At 44.1% G+C, this 16,148-nt stretch overlaps 1 protein-coding gene across 4 annotated transcripts in view; it reads right to left on the reverse strand.

The window, feature by feature from the left end:
• Positions 1 to 436: 436 nt before the first annotated feature.
• Positions 437 to 16,148, reverse strand: part of Atf6 (activating transcription factor 6) — a 179,648-nt gene continuing 163,936 nt past the window's right edge. For 3 of the 4 annotated variants that reach the window (XM_063272368.1, XM_063272367.1, XM_008769738.4), the window contains one exon: positions 437 to 5,831. In XM_063272368.1, the coding sequence (XP_063128438.1) occupies positions 5,623 to 5,831 (209 nt within the window). In that variant the 3' untranslated portion in view covers positions 437 to 5,622. The remainder of the gene's footprint in view (positions 5,832 to 16,148) is intronic. The other variant, NM_001107196.1, reaches the window with a different exon arrangement.

Raw genomic sequence — 16,148 nt, forward strand, 5'->3', positions numbered from 1 at the left:
ATTGAGTAACCCAGTTTCTTGATGATGCAGAAGGTTAAAGTGTGGGTTTTAGATGATTCTATTCCTCGGTGTGACTGTAGTTCAGATGTGGACTATACAGGTACAGTCACAGGTACAGGCCCAGGAAGTACAGGTGATAATACAGGTGAACTACAGTCTGGGAATCCTGGGGAATATGCCACACTTCCTGCTTCATTTAACTATAGCCACCAGCTTGACCAAGGACAAAAAGCACACCAGTTCAGTATTTGTTGACCTTTGTGGACACCATAAAGGACATTTTCACTTGGTCCATCCCAGAGGACAGAGAAACAAGTTGAGTGTTTCATCTAAACACCCACAAGCCACAGGCCCTCTTTAGACTTCTGGCCCGTTTTCATTACTAACCACTCACCATTGAAGATTCATTGGTTTTGTCTTTGTACAGACAGACAACAAAGTTTTAAAACTCTTTATTTGGGTTTCAGAGGAAGAACAGGTATTGCATTATAAAGACTTGTTTGAAATAGTCTGTCGCCATCATTTATTGTAAACAGACATGATTATTCAGGGAGAGAACAATACATTTTTTTCTGCATTTCTTCCACACGGTAAGACAGGGTCCCACATAGCCCAGGTTGACCCTGAACTCCTGATCTTCCCACCTCCACCTCCCAAATGGTAGGATTCTAAACACACTCCACCATCCTGGTTTATGTGGTGACGGAAGCCATGGCTTCAGGCATTCTAAGCAAGCATTCATCCATCTGAGCTGCATACCCAGTCTATCTCCCACCCACTCTTAGAAGAGCATGAATTTATGCCCATTTAAGACACTGGCTTCGCTGAACCTCATTACCATGATGAGGAAAAAAAAACCTAGAATCTCAAAGACTAGCAGTGCTTTGTAGCTGTCATCATCTCCTGGCCACGGCCCAGGAAGTAAGCATGATAATGAACTAGGGTAGTTCAACTGACATACTCGTGCTGTGCATTCAATCTGCTGAGTCAGTCTGGGATTAGCATCCTGGGGAATATGACACACTTCCTGGTTCATTTAACTATAGCCACCAGCTTGACCAAGGACAAAAAACACACCAGTTCGGTATTTGTTGACCTTCACAGATGACCTATTGACTCTTTAGTTCTTGAACCCAATATAATTGTCTTTTCATGCACTAAATCTGTAATGCTTAGAGCTAGCCAAACAAAGGGTTGTTGGCCATGCCATGACTCAGTAGGTTTCCTAATCACACGGTTTTTTTATTTTTTCATAGATTCTATGAGTACCTGACAGGTATTAGAATTGCTGAAAGTTCTAGTAATATCCAAAATAAACTATGTTTTAAGCTTAGTTATTAAAAATATAAGCTAATAGAATACTAATAGAGTTTGCTTAGGCAGGAGAAAACTGTATTTTCTCTATGTGCATAGTTCCTTTTGGACTCTGGGAATATCTTCCTAGGCAGTCCAGTAGTTACTTAAAAGTCACCCACAATTCCTGTAGTGGGGACTGGGGAGGAAATGTCTCCTTCCAAGTGCTATCAGGGTGGGAATGACAATGCCTTCAATCCATTATCTTCCTTCTAGGCCTTACTTTTCTTCTTCTGGTTAAAAATATGACTGGTATTCATATTAGCATAAAAAATCATTACTTAAGTAAATTTCAATGGCCTACAACTGAGGCGAGAACAGGTGGTAAGGAACATGGGTTTGTACGTGGCAATAAGCTACCCTCCAGGCTGGGACTATGTGGAGAGCTTGGGAGGTTGATTCTTATGATGGAGCTACAGGTCTCACTCGGAAGTTGGGGTCTATGTACCATGAGGTCAGTGCCCCCCGGCTGAGGCGGGAAGAGGGCTATGGGGTGGGGGGAGGTGCGGTGAGGGGGGCACTTCCATGAGTTCAGAACGGGGAGTCACTGGATAGGATGCTGGCTGTGTAGGTTAAGGAAGTGCAAGAGCTGCTTCTAATGCGCTATTAAAGCAGAAGCTCCACTGGACGATTTTGATGTGGGAGGAAGTCAAACATGCTTCCTAGTTTTGTTACTGTGGCACATTTCTGTCATGTTTCATACTAGAGCAGCAAGACTGAAACACAGCCTTACAGCTGTGGAACTGTGGGAGTTTTCCTGGGTCGAACGTTCTAGTCACTGCAGCCATGCCTGACAGTATCCGGCAGCTGTTACTAATGGGAATGCTCACCCGCCCAGGATTGAGCATCACCCAACAAGACTGAACCACAGCATATGAGGGAAAGATCAGTTCCCTCTGTTTTTAAGTGACAGTTATTGGAAAAATTCAGGAATGAGTCAATAATATAACTTTCAAGTACCTCCTTGTCTGCTTCGTTATCAATATTTTTTATTATTACTGTTTACATGTGTCTGTGTTAGTGAATGCCATGTGTGTGCAGATGCCCAGGGAGGCCAGAAGAGGGCACTGCATCTCCTGGAACTGGAGTGTGAGCTGCGCTAAGGTGGGAATGGAACTTGGGTCCTATGGAAATGCAGCAAGCACTCTCAATGGCCAAGCCATGTCACCAGCCCAGGGTCTACTTCTTTCTAACAAGAAAAGCAGAAGGGGGCCAGCTTTGCACTGCTGACATTTATCTCTCAAGCATCCTTTCACATCACCTCCTAACCTGGAAGCGGATTTACACTATGTTCTAAGGAGGCTGTTTTATGAGCTGACTGCAGAGAGAAGCCGTTCTGACTCAGTAGTTACTTCTGCTGAATTTTAGCAGGTTTTTTTTTTTTTTTTTTCCCGGAGCTGGGGACCGAACCGAGGGCCTTGTGCCTGCTAGGCAAGCGCTCTACCACTGAGCTAAATCCCCAACCCCTCCCGCTGAATTTTAAAGCAGGGCACTCGCAAACACATGAAAGACCAAGCCACCAGTCTCTATCAACACTCCCAACATTACAGAACCATCAGCCCAGGGCACAAAACCATCTAATAACAGGGAGAGTGACTTCTGAGAATTTATCTAATCAAAAAATCAGATTTATTTGTTTTTATTTTTATGTGTACTAGTGTTTTACCTGGACACATATATATGCACTCCATTTGTGCCTGTGCCTACAGAGGCCTGGAGAAGGCATAGGGTCCTACAGACCCTGGGAATTGGAGTTACAGATGGTTGTGAGCTGGGAACTGAACCTGGGAATTCTGGACGAGCAGTAAGTGTTGTTAACCACTAAAGCATTGCTATAGCTCAAATTTATTTAATTTTTTCATAATCTTGAAAAAAAACCACATTTTAATAAATTAAAAAATATGTATATATATTTTATACACACATAGCGTCTACATTTCCAGGCTATAAACCCCAAAAAGCAATCCCACCAAAATAAAAAAATGAGACCTGAATGGCTGCTTAATTTGCTCCCAGAGCAGTGGCATTTCCTTCCTGATGGGCCTGCGGCAGCACACAAACATTAAGCTAAAACCCACTATGCCCAGGGATTAGAGCTTTCTCAGCAATTTAAACAGCAGGGTCCTCTTGGTATCTGACAATTGCTTTCCCCTCATTTCCTAAGCTCTACCCTGAGGAGGGCCCCATTCCTCATCACCGAAGATGGACTTAGGAGTGGTAGTGAGGGAACCGGACGGACCAGTGAAGGCAGGGAAGAGGAGGAAGGAAGCTTTGAATAGTCCTTCCCACAGCTCCTTGGCTCCCTGACCTGTGCTGTGACCACCTTAACTTCTGTCTGCTCTTTGGCTGTGTCCTCCAGCCATCCCCGCCACTGTTACCTGTAGGAGAGGCATCAGCCTTAGCAACTGTGACACTGTTGAGGCCTTTGGTCTGAGGCGTTGGTGAACCTGAGGGGCTGCAGACACTGTGGCTCTCAGCAGATGAGTGTCAGGAATGAGCACACGGCCTCTGCCTACAGCCACAGGGCAGCCCACCGCTCCCACAAGTGGCTACTCCTAAAGACTTTCCATGCATTTGCTAACTTCTCCATGGCACCCAGTAGAGGACTGGTCCCCAGGGCAAACAGGTATAGTCTGAAAATCACTAGAAAGCCAACCAGGATGGACTGTGTGTGGCACTGAATTCAGCAAGAATGGCCCTTCCCCGGAAGTGTCTAACTAGCTTAGAAGGCAGCAGTAATGTCCAGGGAACGGCTGTTGGTCCAACAGTGCCAGGCATAACGAATGGGGCCACAGTCAGGAGGTGACCTGACTGTGTGCGACCCCCGAGGGCTGCCCTTCTTTTCCCTTGTAGGGAGAAGAGGACTTAGCCGCCATTGTGTGCACTGGAATGGAATCATCTGACAATGGCAGCCAGCTGGGAAGAGTTGTCAAAACCTAAAATCATATGAAGGGAGGCAGCTCACGGGGAAGGACATGAGTCCTGCATCCATCCCTGTGGATTTGTAATGTACAATGGACAGTGCTTGCTATGGTGAAGGAAACAGGGAAAATACGATAAAATAGATGTGAACATAACTTTTGCTTTTTGTATTTATTTATTTGTTTGTTTGTTTTGAGGTGGGTTCTCTAGACACCGTTAGCTGTCCTGTCCTGGAATTTGATATGTAGACCAGGCTGATATTAAACAGTCTGCCTTCCCTTTCAAATGGAGCTAGGATTAAAGGCATGTTCACAGTCATAGCTTTTTAAAAATATTCCACTAAGCAACAACAAAGAGAGCTTAGTTCCTTATCATCTTCTCTCTGGAGAAACTGAGACTTTCACCACACTGGGCTGCAGCCTCTCTGGGAAGCCATGCTTGTTCTGTGTACTGTCTGTCTTTAAGGGAAACTGAGTCTTGCTTAAATCTAGTCACCTTGAGTTCCTTGGCTGAGCCTGGTTTCACAGGACTGTGTCCTGGGCTGAGGATTCCCAATGAGAGGAAAGCATTTGCCCTGAGGCCTTTAAAGATCTTTGCTGATTGGCAGACTTCCAAGAGTGAAAGGTGGCTGTGGCTCTGAACTCCACTGAGGCCATACGTATGGTTAAACACATATGTAAACGGAGTCCCCTCCTCTTACATTCCACAACTGGCCTTCCCTTCCCTGGTCTCCAGTGTGCGGCTCATTCTGGGACCCCACAACAGTTGTTTGTCCAGGGCTGAACCACAAATCACAAGTAAAAATAAACTCTACCAACTGGAGATAATCCCTTTACCCAAACTCCGAACTGTTTTGACTCTTTGTGGGATGTTTTTGGCTGCTCGGTTTTTTGAAATGTGTTTTCTCAAGTATAATAATCAGAATGGATTTGAATCAAAGGAGAGAGAAAGCCAACTGGTGGTAACCACATGAGCATGTGTTCTAAGCTTTAAATAAAAACTCTTGACTGTGCCAGGAAGTGCAGTGGACAGAAGAGGAAGTGGGTCTGACCTGAAGGAAGGTGACTGAGAACAAAACACACGACGGGAGAAGTTCTGAAGATGACCCACAGAACCAACACCAGGAGACACTGCCCACAGGGATGCACGGCCATCAGAGAACTGTGCTCCAGCAGCTGCACGCTGTGGGAAGACGGTGAAAAGCAGAACGGCCTCTTGTTTTCTCTCTCTTTCCCTGGAGTTGCAGTACAAGGTGGTTCTCCGCTTGCCGAGAGGCAGAGAGCAGCGTCCTCTTCAGCTCTTCAGCTTGGCGAGGCCCACTCTCTGCTTCCCAGTGCAGCTCAGGCACTACTGTACCGACTCAGGGAGGGTGCTGACCACATGGGTCGTCTCTGTGGCTGTGGGAGGGGAACCGAAGAAGGTGCTGGTTTGGTTTCTCTGATGATCTCGGAGATACGGGGGAACCGAGGAGCTTTTGATGTGGAGGATCCTGGTGTCCATGACCTGACAGTCAATCTGCATCATTACTTCATAATCCTGCCCATTGATCACGTTATCTGCAGAGGAGTAGACACAGGCGTCAAGAGAGCATTCCGGGTGGAAGCTATCAATACACTTCCACGGCTACACAGGAGCCTTATCAGTCTCTACCCCTGTGTGCCAACATGTCCTGTGCTTTCCTCAGTTTAATTCCCCAAAGGTCTTCATTGGTTCAGTTAGGGCTGTACCCTTCCCTCCACCTGTGGAGACTGATACACAAGACAACGGGAGAGCAGGGAGAAACCCCATTGTCCCAACATTGGATTCCACTGAAATTGCCCGCACTTTTGTACATTAGCTGCCTCATCTGAGGATGCTGGACTTCACAGATTTCCTCTATGACTCAGTCTCAAACCCGATCATTTCTTTCTTACTCTTACTTCCCTCCTCCTCTCTTTCCCATCCCCCCTCATTTCACTACTTATATACTCGCACCCTCAGGTTCCCCAACAGGTACCCTAGTACTATTGTCACCCAATCTTCTGGGGCACAAGGGACATATACAGTGAACACGTCCAGCATCCAAGAATGCTGGGATGTCTTCTGAACACCAAAATGTGGGCAGGAGGTGACTTAAAGCTTAAGGGCAGAGAAGGAAATGAACATTAAATCATCGAGCCATTTCAAGTCCCAGAGAGCTATGACCAGAGAACCTTTCAACGACATATCATGGTTAAACTAAGTAAGATGCTATCTTGGGCTTTTTCTGTTGCTGGGATGAAAGACCCTGACAAAGGAAACCGAGGAAAGGATGAGCTTATTTTGGCCTCTCCATCATGGAGAGGAAGTCAAGATGGCAGAAGCTTGAAGCAGCTGCTCGCCTCACATCCACTGACAGGAACCGGATGGAGGTGGATGCATGCTGCCGCCCAGCCCCTGCTCTCCATACCCATGGCTGAGGAGTCAGCCAAGAATAACTCCCTCCCCCAGTGTGCCATCCTGCCTCTAGTAAAGCAATCAAGAAACCCCCCCCCCACGCTTGCCCGAAGGCTTATCTCCCAGGTTATTCTAGATCCTGTCCGGTTATCAATTAGCACTAACTGTTCCAAATGTCAAAAGTGTAAAGCTAAGAAACAATATTAGAAAATGTTGATGCATGTACAATGGCGACATTTGGAATAACATTAGATTTGTTAGCAAACTTAGAAGCCAAGAAAGCACAGAATGGTATACTTCAAGCCCTAACCATAGCTAACTGCCAAGCAAAATTACTGTGCCCAGTAAGTTATCTCTTGACATTTCAAGATAAGCACACACTAGAGTAATTCATGATAAAGAAGCTGGCACTGCGGAAATCACACAAACACTATTCACAGTGGAAGGAGAAGGACAGGTTTAGCCATGGACCAAAGGGGAGCTGAGAAGCCATCCATTATGCATCACAGGAAGCTAGTAAACCCCTGATACTAACGGGAGGGAAAAGTAACTACCAACAATTCTAAAGGCCAGACCAACTGCTAAAGCCACCATTGGAAATAGCCAGCCTCTCTCAATTATAAGCTTAAAAGCAACTGACCACTGGCTGACTAGATTAAAAAACAAACTTATTTATTTCCTGTCTCCAAGAAATAGCTTACTGGCAAAGTTATTCATAAACTAAAGAGTCAAAGGTAGAAGCAACCTTCTCAGCAAACAGCAACAGGCTGGCAGGGCTCCAAACAAAACCTACTCAGAAGAATAAGCCCAGGACGCAGGACAGAGGGGACACACTGGCGATCAGACATCAGAACAAAGATGATTTCATTTCAGGGATGCAAGGCCGGTTCAGCATACACAGATTAGTAAGTGTAACACTGCACGTAAGTAGACTTAAAGAGAGAAACAAATAATCACCGCCATACACACTGAAGAGGCATCTGGCAAAGTTCTATATGTCTTCAAGGTAGCTTAAAGGAACCAGGAGCAGACCAAATATATAAAGGCAACATACAGCAAACCTATAGCCAACATAAACATTAGGGAGCATTTCCTAAAATCTCGAAGGACATTCAAAAGAATCCTCAAAGTCAGCTAGAGCAAGAAGAGAAGAAATAAAAGGGATATAAAGAGCAAAGTATGAAGTCAACTGACCCTATTTTCAGGTAACACCATTCTATACATAAAAGAACCCAAGGTTTCACTTCTTAAGGTACCCCGAAGCCTGGAAACACTCCTGAATCTGTATTTTCAGCAAAGTGGCAGAACACAAAACCATTATGTTAAAAAAATCAGTAGTTTTCCTACATACCAACAATTAATTTGCCAAGAAAGAAATTAGAATCAATTATTCCATTCAAAACCAGCCTCGGTAACAAGACAATCTCTAAGATTATGTCTAACCAAGGAGGTAAAAGAATTCTACAGTGAAAATTTCAAGACACCAAAGAAAGAAACTAAAGATGTTAGACAACAGAAAGGCTCCATGTTCACAGATGAACAGAACATTATGGAAACGGCCCAATCACCAAATGTGGGCTACAGATTCACTATGATTCCAAAATCTAAATAGCATTTTTTTACAGGACTAGAAAAAATAACCTAAAATTCATAGGAAAACCACAAAAGAGCCTGACTAGTTAAAACACTCCTAAGCAGGAAGAACAATGTCAGGTATCACAGTATCTGACTTCATATTATGCCACAGAGCCACAGTGGCCACAGCATGTCCTGGGACAGAAACAGACACACAGACCAATGGGGCAAATAAAGGACCCAGAAAGCAGCCCACGGAGCTTGGGACACCATTTTTGGCAAGAGTATTAAAAAATATACATTGGAAACAAGATACTCTTCGAAACCCGTTTTCTGCATGCAGAAGGATAAAATTTGATCCCTATCTCTTACATTAAACAGCAAATAATAACAACAAATCAGTTTAAAATATATCAAAGACCTTAATATAAAATATGACAAGCCAGGTGTGGTGGCACATGCCTTTGGTCCCAGCACTTGGGATGCAAGGTAGGAGTTCAAGGTCAGCCTGGTCTATAAAGTGAGTTGCAGGATAGTTAGGGTTGTCACACAGAGAAACCCTGTCTCAAAAAACAAAACCAACAAACGAGAAGCTGAACCTGCTAGAGGAAAACCACTTCGGGACACGGACGCAGTACGAGCTTCCTGAAAGTGGTCCATCGGGAGTTGACAAATGGCACTATGCCTCCAAAGGGTTCTGAGTCCCACACAGAGGCGCTCGCTGTTGAATTGCTCAGTCACTAACATGGCGACCATCGGATAAATCACAGTGATGTACACAATGGAAGTTTACTTAGCCACGAAGGAAAGTGAGATCAGGGCATTTTCAGGAAAACGGATGCAATTACAAATTGTTATGTGAGTTAAAGTAACCCACACTCAGAAAGACAAGTGCTGCATGCTTTCTTTCATATATATAAGATTTTAATTATATGTGGGGTGTGTGTGTGTGTGTGTGTGTGTGTGTGTGTGTGTGTGTGTGTGTCTACATGTCATGAAACTAGAAGAGCCATGAAAGTAGAAAAGGGTCTTAAGAAGAGAGGGAAAGAGTAACAAAATACCTATGACTTGAGAGTTGTGGGGCGAGAAAAGGAAGAAGAGGAAGAGGAAGAGGAAGAGGAAGAGGAAGAGGAAGAGGAAGAGGACCGGTAGCAGGGACAGGAGATGTGAGGTAAGGGAACAGGAATGACAGAAACAAAGAATGTATAAAACTCTATAAAAAACCCAATACTGCATACACTTTCTGTAAAATACTGAAAGTGCCAGTTATGGTTTTTAAATAACAGCTGGATTCCTTTCAAAGCTAGCGCCACATCGGATCGTGTGCAGACACCGTGTCCTGTATACTTTTCACACAGTGAATTGCATTTTTAAAGCAACTGGATCAGAGGGTTTAGAGCAGTACAGAGGAGAGAAGAGCACAGGGAAGAATGTTTAACCCTTATTTTGCCTTTCAATGACAGAAGGAACCGTGAAAGGGACCATCTAAGGGAATGGTCAGGAGGGTTAGCCCTCTTCACCTGTGTCATCTAAAAATGTATTTATGTATTTAATATGGATGGGTGTTTTATCTGCATGTACATCGACATGCCAGAAGAGAGAGAGAGAGCATCAGGTCCCACAGTTACAGACAATGTGAGCTACCAATGTGGCTGCTAGGAATTAAACTCAGGACCTCTGAAAGAGCAGCCAGTGCCAGTGCTCTAACCACGGAGCCATTCTGCCAGCCCCGACAGTGAAGTTCCTAATTCCATTAGATTCTCCGAACTGTGAATTTAACAGTGAAGAAGGAAGAAACCACAGCATCCGATACTTATGCACTTCCTTAGGGATCGCTAGATCACTACTACAGCAGGGCAATATACATCTCCTGTGCCTGTCCCATGTCAACGAGACAAGGGAGATCTATGTGCTTCGTTCTTACAGATAGCGGTATCTGCTGGAAGGAGCACAGGCTCCTGCTAAGTGTATGCCCAGGGTAACTGCCATGGACTTAGATATCTGCATCACTTTAATGATGTGTGTCTGAGAACACATGGCATGACACACGCGTTTACACAGGTGTGCAGCAGGTGCCCAAAGAGGACTGGATTCCCTGCAGACTGTGAGCCACCTGACGCGGGTGCTGGAAACCAAACTCCAGTCCTCTGGAAGGGCAGCAAGTGCTCTCCGCCATCGAGTCATCGCTGCAGCCTCCATTATCCTGAATCTAAGACACCGGATACACAGCTACTCTCTCCACGCTTCTAAGAGGATGGGAGACTTTTATTTTAGGACAGAGCCAAATTACTCCCTTATTTGTAATGTGGGTGGTCATTTTCCAACTTGTAGTAAATGAAATGATGAGAGAATTATAAACAGATAATGTTTCTCAAGCCCAGCTGAATAATCACGGCACTACCCCAGAAGCTCAGGGAACTTGGAAGACTGCAGTCGACGTGGCATCTGCTTGTGCATTTTCATCCATGAATCTGGAGCTGTGTCTCGGGGAGAGCCTAGTTTCATCCTGCCTTTCTGTTTATTAAGGTCATGCCGGGCCAAACAGCAATTTTTACATTTGAATACTTTTCAGTGACAAAAAGCTCAGATTAAAAGTAATTTTTCCTGTCCTATTACCCTGTCTTTGAACTTCTTTTACACTATACAAGTCAAGCACTTGGGAAGAAAACCCGAAGTTTGACATTTGATCTTCAGAGTCCACTGATTTGTGTGGGGAAAGTGAGCCACAGAGCTTGTCACAGAAGGTGGGAGAGCTGGAGACATCTAGTCTGGATGTCTGCAAAGGGGGATAATACACATGCTTCTATATGTTCACTGAAACCACACAAAAAGGTTTGTTATATGTTTTGGAAAACAAAGCCTATCAGATTCTTAATGGGGTAGAAAAAGAAAACATGAGAAAAATCTAATGACCTGCTAATTTTGCAGTGTATGGTACATTTCTTCTATTTTACGTCCAAGAAAAAATATCCCTGGTTTGACCTCAGTCATCTGTCCCAGGGCGTCAAACATTTCCACTGATGATTAAGGTTCCCTTTCACTCCTGTATGTGTCTTTGATTACAAATGAAGTTAGTCTTCTTTGCAGTCGCAGCAGAGAGGAAGCACAGCTGGCCGCTGCTGTGCTCTAACCCCGTCTTTAAGGCCATTGCTATAGCAGCTTAACATCACCTTTCCAAGACACGCCTCCACGCAACGGCTTTCAAGTGATTTATCTTTATACAAGTCCATTTGACTGTCTAGAAGTTAGCCAGTGTTTCTCACTGAACTATTTTCCAGAAAGTACAAGATGGAAGACATTCTGCTAATGTATTTGGAATCATTTCATTTAGAACATGTGACCACGTTCAGATTTCAAGGCACCACACCAGTCATTTCCTTTTGGAACCACAGTCCCTGTGTGCATCCTCCTGTGTATGAGTGCACACACACGCATGCGCTGCAGCACAGAAGACCAAATAATGGAAAACACATGTCAGAGACCTGAAATATATATTACTAAATATTTTGGGGGGTTAACTCAGAATCCAGATGACAGTTTAAGAACAGGACTGGGCTCTCTAATATAGTTTAAGCCACCTGTAGAAGACATTAGGTCTGCATACCTGCTGCAGTTTAAATTGATAACTAGAGTTCCTGGACGCCTTAAATATCAAGGAGAGATGAAAAGCTTAGAAATACAAGCTTAGATGCTTTGAAGGAAAACTAAAGCAGCAAATTGGACTCCAAAGCTAGCAGCTCCTAGTTAGGCCTGAAATGGTATTGTTATGTGAAGCGCAACCAGGAGGCTCGGGATGGCTCTGGCCTAGGTGACTTTACAATATATTCTGTCCATTACTCCCTTCTGGTGGTGACAAGTACTAGGTAGGCCATGGTAATTGGGAGCAATGCTAGAAGGCCATATCAGATCTAGATAGTAAGTGAAGGCAGTAGAATTGAAGAAGCCCTTTTCCAAGACAATCTGCATACATTTTTTAGTATTCATACTTAATGGCAATTAAGAGTCATAATTGGGCTGGAGAGATGGCTTAGTGGTTAAGAGCGCTGACTGCTCTTCCAGAGGTCCCGAGTTCAAATCCCAGCAACCACATGGTGGCTCTGATGCCCTCTTCTGGTGTGTCTGAAGACAGCTACAGTGAGTGTACTTACATATAATAAATTAATTAATTAAAAAAGAGTCATAATGTTGCCAACATCTCTAAAGATTAGAGACTATAACATTGGTCTGTTCTAGAAGATCTTAGAAAGGATTCTTTGCAGGTTTCATATTACCCAATTGGATATTACCTCAACCAGTCATTACTGAAGTCTGAATTGCTACAACTAAAGAGGACAGATTAAGAAACAGGCTCTTGGTAACGCCTTGGAAAGTAAGGTGTCACTCTGCAGCCCAGACTAGCCTTGAACTCAAGGCATTGCTCCTGCTTTACCTTTCCAGTGCTGAGCTTACAGGTGTGAGTCACCATGGAGGCTTCAGGGTAACTTCATCTGCTTAAGTCTCAACAGCACTGGATCGTAGGCATCTGTTTACAGTGGGCATCCAGGACAGCGGAGCTTTAGCACTTTCTGCCATGATGGCAGATGAGGCTTCTGCTACTCCTTTAAGAGCTTGAGCTCTGTTACCAGGTGAGCACCTCTGGGAAGGACAGACCTTCAACTGATGCCAACAATTTGCCCCTCAGTGAGACTCCAACAATCAAAGCAGGCCCTGGGGGAGGCTCTGGAGACTGGGGCTGATTTAAACTGGCGTGAGAGAGAACAGGGTTAGGACATGAGCAGCTGAGACACAGCACACGCTTTAAAGACGAGGTTAATGCGAAGGGCTCTGCTAAGAGAAAGTCATGGGTTTCCTGATGACAGGGAGCATGGTAAACCTTAGGTTAAGGAATTCAGAATCAACTTACATAAAAATACCTAAAAGCTTTTCCCCACTCCAAATTTATATTTAATTTAAAAAGAAAAAATAAATGAACTAAAGAAAAGAAAGAGAAAGGAAGGGAGGGAGGGAGGAAGGGAGGGAAGGAGAGAGAGAGAGAGAGAGAGAACGAACAAACCACGGTTATCTGGGAAAACAGGACAGACAAAAAGCATCACACTAACGTGAAGGTTCTGGGTTTATGCTTCTACCAACAGATATGTGGAAATGCAACGTTTTGAAAAATATCCATCCTGTGTGCTGGGCCTTTTGAAACATAGAGAATGAGACGGCCACTGATCCAAGTCTGGAAAATGCACAAACTGGGTATTTTATGTTTAAAATCCATCAGGCAAATCAAAAGGGAAAGAGATGAAAGGCAGCAGGCGGAGTGCTGGAATGTGTTCTGAACGCTCGGAAGGAAGGGACCGGGAAGCCAGGAAAGGTGTCTGAACACTGTGGGTGGAAAAATTCCAGGCAATGTGGAATTCTGAACAGCTTGTAAACACACAGTAACTGAATTAGGCACAGTATGCCAAGGGGCTAGTGGATGCTAGATGACTAACACAAAAACCAGAGCCCTGGCTGTAAATAGAACGAAATATCCAAAAATTTACATAAAGTTTAATTTTGAAAAGTGACAAGGCTTACCTAGTACTTGGTTAGGAAGTGTAGATAAGGAAGAGTTTTAAAGGACTTAGGTGTTTGTGGTTTGTGTGTATGTGAGTGTTGACCTGTATGTCCGCACTATGTGTTGCAGTGCCCACTGACTGCAGCAAACATAGGAACTTCAACATACTACCCATTGCTAGTGTTCTCACTTCTCCCTCCGTAGGGGAATCCCTTCTCTGTCATTTTGACCCACTTGGATTCTCTATCTGGTCCAACTCTAATAATCCTGTACGGCCTACTTTGAGTACCAGCTTCCATGAGAACTCCAATGCTGACATTTGCCCTTATTTGCAATGTGTAATGACCCATATTATTAAACCATGTTAAGGTCATCACAGGAAAAAAAAAAAAGATTAGGTTAAGAACTAGCCGAAGAGGGATTGGGGATTTAGCTCGGTGGTAGAGTGCTTGCCTAGCAAGCACAAGGCCCTGGGTTCGATCTCCAGCTCCGGGAAAAAAAAAATAACTGAAGAAAACTGGGAGTGGAGTAAAATTAAAGGGGATATGGGGCTCTTTCTCTTTCAGTTCCAGGTGCTTCGGGAGCCAAGGGTTACCATGCAGACATAGCCAAGTCCAAGAACCACACCACACACAACCAGTCCTGCAAATGGCACAGAAATGGCATCAAGAAACAAAGATATGGTCACAAAGATACGAATCTCTTAAGGGGGCTGACCCCAAGTTTCTGAGGAACCTGCGCTTTCCCAAGAAGCACAACAAGAAAGGCCTGAAGAAGATGCAGGCCAACACTGCAAAGGCAGTGAGTGCACGCGCAGATGCCATCAAGGCCCTTGTGAAGCTTCAGGCCGTCAAGCCCAAGATGTCAAAGGGCCCCAGCCGCAAACTCACTCACCCCAAGCTTGGGAAGCCAATTCAAAGCTACATGGCCAAGGGTCGTAGGCTCTGCCAACCAAAGCCCAAGGTTCAAACCAAGGCAGAGGCCAAAGCTCCATCAAAGGCCCAGGCTGCAGCTCGAGCTCAGGCTCCCAAAGGTGCCCAGGCTCCTGTGAAGGCCCCATAGAAAAGGCTCCTGCCAGTGTGAAGACAGATGGACGGCTGTGACACACCCACCTACACAGTATTCCCAGATGACCAGTGTCCTATGCTGTTTTTACAAATAAACTTGAGACAAGAAAAAGTGGGTGTGGATATAGGGAGGGGGACTGGAGGCTCCCCACTGGCTGGCAGGAATACTGATTGAGCAGCTGTCACTGCAGACGGCCACACAGCCAGTACTTCCAACATGGAGTATCTGGAGATGTAAGGATACATACGGGACAAAGAGTTCCCAGCAACTGTCACAGATGCTCTTTGCCAAAAGAAACTTGAAAGTTTCTCTGATGGGAAGATTTTATAATTGAGGATGTTCAAAGGCAGAGAAAAAATTGGGGGTGGGAGGATATCACACATTCAATTTTAACAAAACTAAAATTTGTTAAATAGTATAGATTTTATGACCACTAGACAACAGGGATTTTGGATAGGAAAGGGTTTTGTCCTGTTTGATTAGAAATAATATCACAAAACATGTATAAAACATAAAACAGTGACTGTATAAGATCCACTGGACTTCATAGGACATCTTTAGTGGTCATGATATATTACTAGGCACAGGCAAAACAAACAAACACCCTGTTATTACTACATTAGTCTAAGCCCCATTATTATATTTTAATATATAGCATTTTCATATGTGCTTAATATACATTACATTTCTAAGAACATAGTTGTTGACAATCTATTTAATAAATATTTCTATATGTAAACAATGATGACCTAATTGTTTGTTCTTAGAACAAACTCTTAAACAAGATATATTATGATTAGTTGTTGTTTACATTTCTGAGACAATAACAACTAAAACACAGACACCAAGTGCATCACCCCTTAGTTAAAAAAGGCAAAGTAGATCTTAGGCAGTGCAGCCACAGAAGCCATTTTTAGAACTATTCTATCAGGTTAGGCCAGGCTAGGAATATTTTTCCTTAAAATTAGAAAAGTCAAGAATTGCTTATCATCTAAAAGAATCAAATCACTTTCAATATCAGAATCACTCACCATCAGAGGATATCCTGGGTAAACGGTAGGGACCCAGAACCAAGAGAGGACAGTTCCAAAACACCACCTCCAAGAGCCCACGACACTCCTGTCAGGTGGTTCTTCTAATCACACCCTGCCCTGCACTCTTGAGGAATACTACATGAATTTAACTGCTATTTTTTTAAACTGGAGTCTAATGGGTGAATAATGTGCCAATTCCTTTTCTTTTCATGTATTAACAGATACTAAAACTAATA

The sequence above is a fragment of the Rattus norvegicus genome, chromosome 13 (genome assembly GCF_036323735.1).
Source record: "Rattus norvegicus strain BN/NHsdMcwi chromosome 13, GRCr8, whole genome shotgun sequence".
Taxonomy (NCBI): Eukaryota; Metazoa; Chordata; class Mammalia; order Rodentia; family Muridae; genus Rattus; species Rattus norvegicus.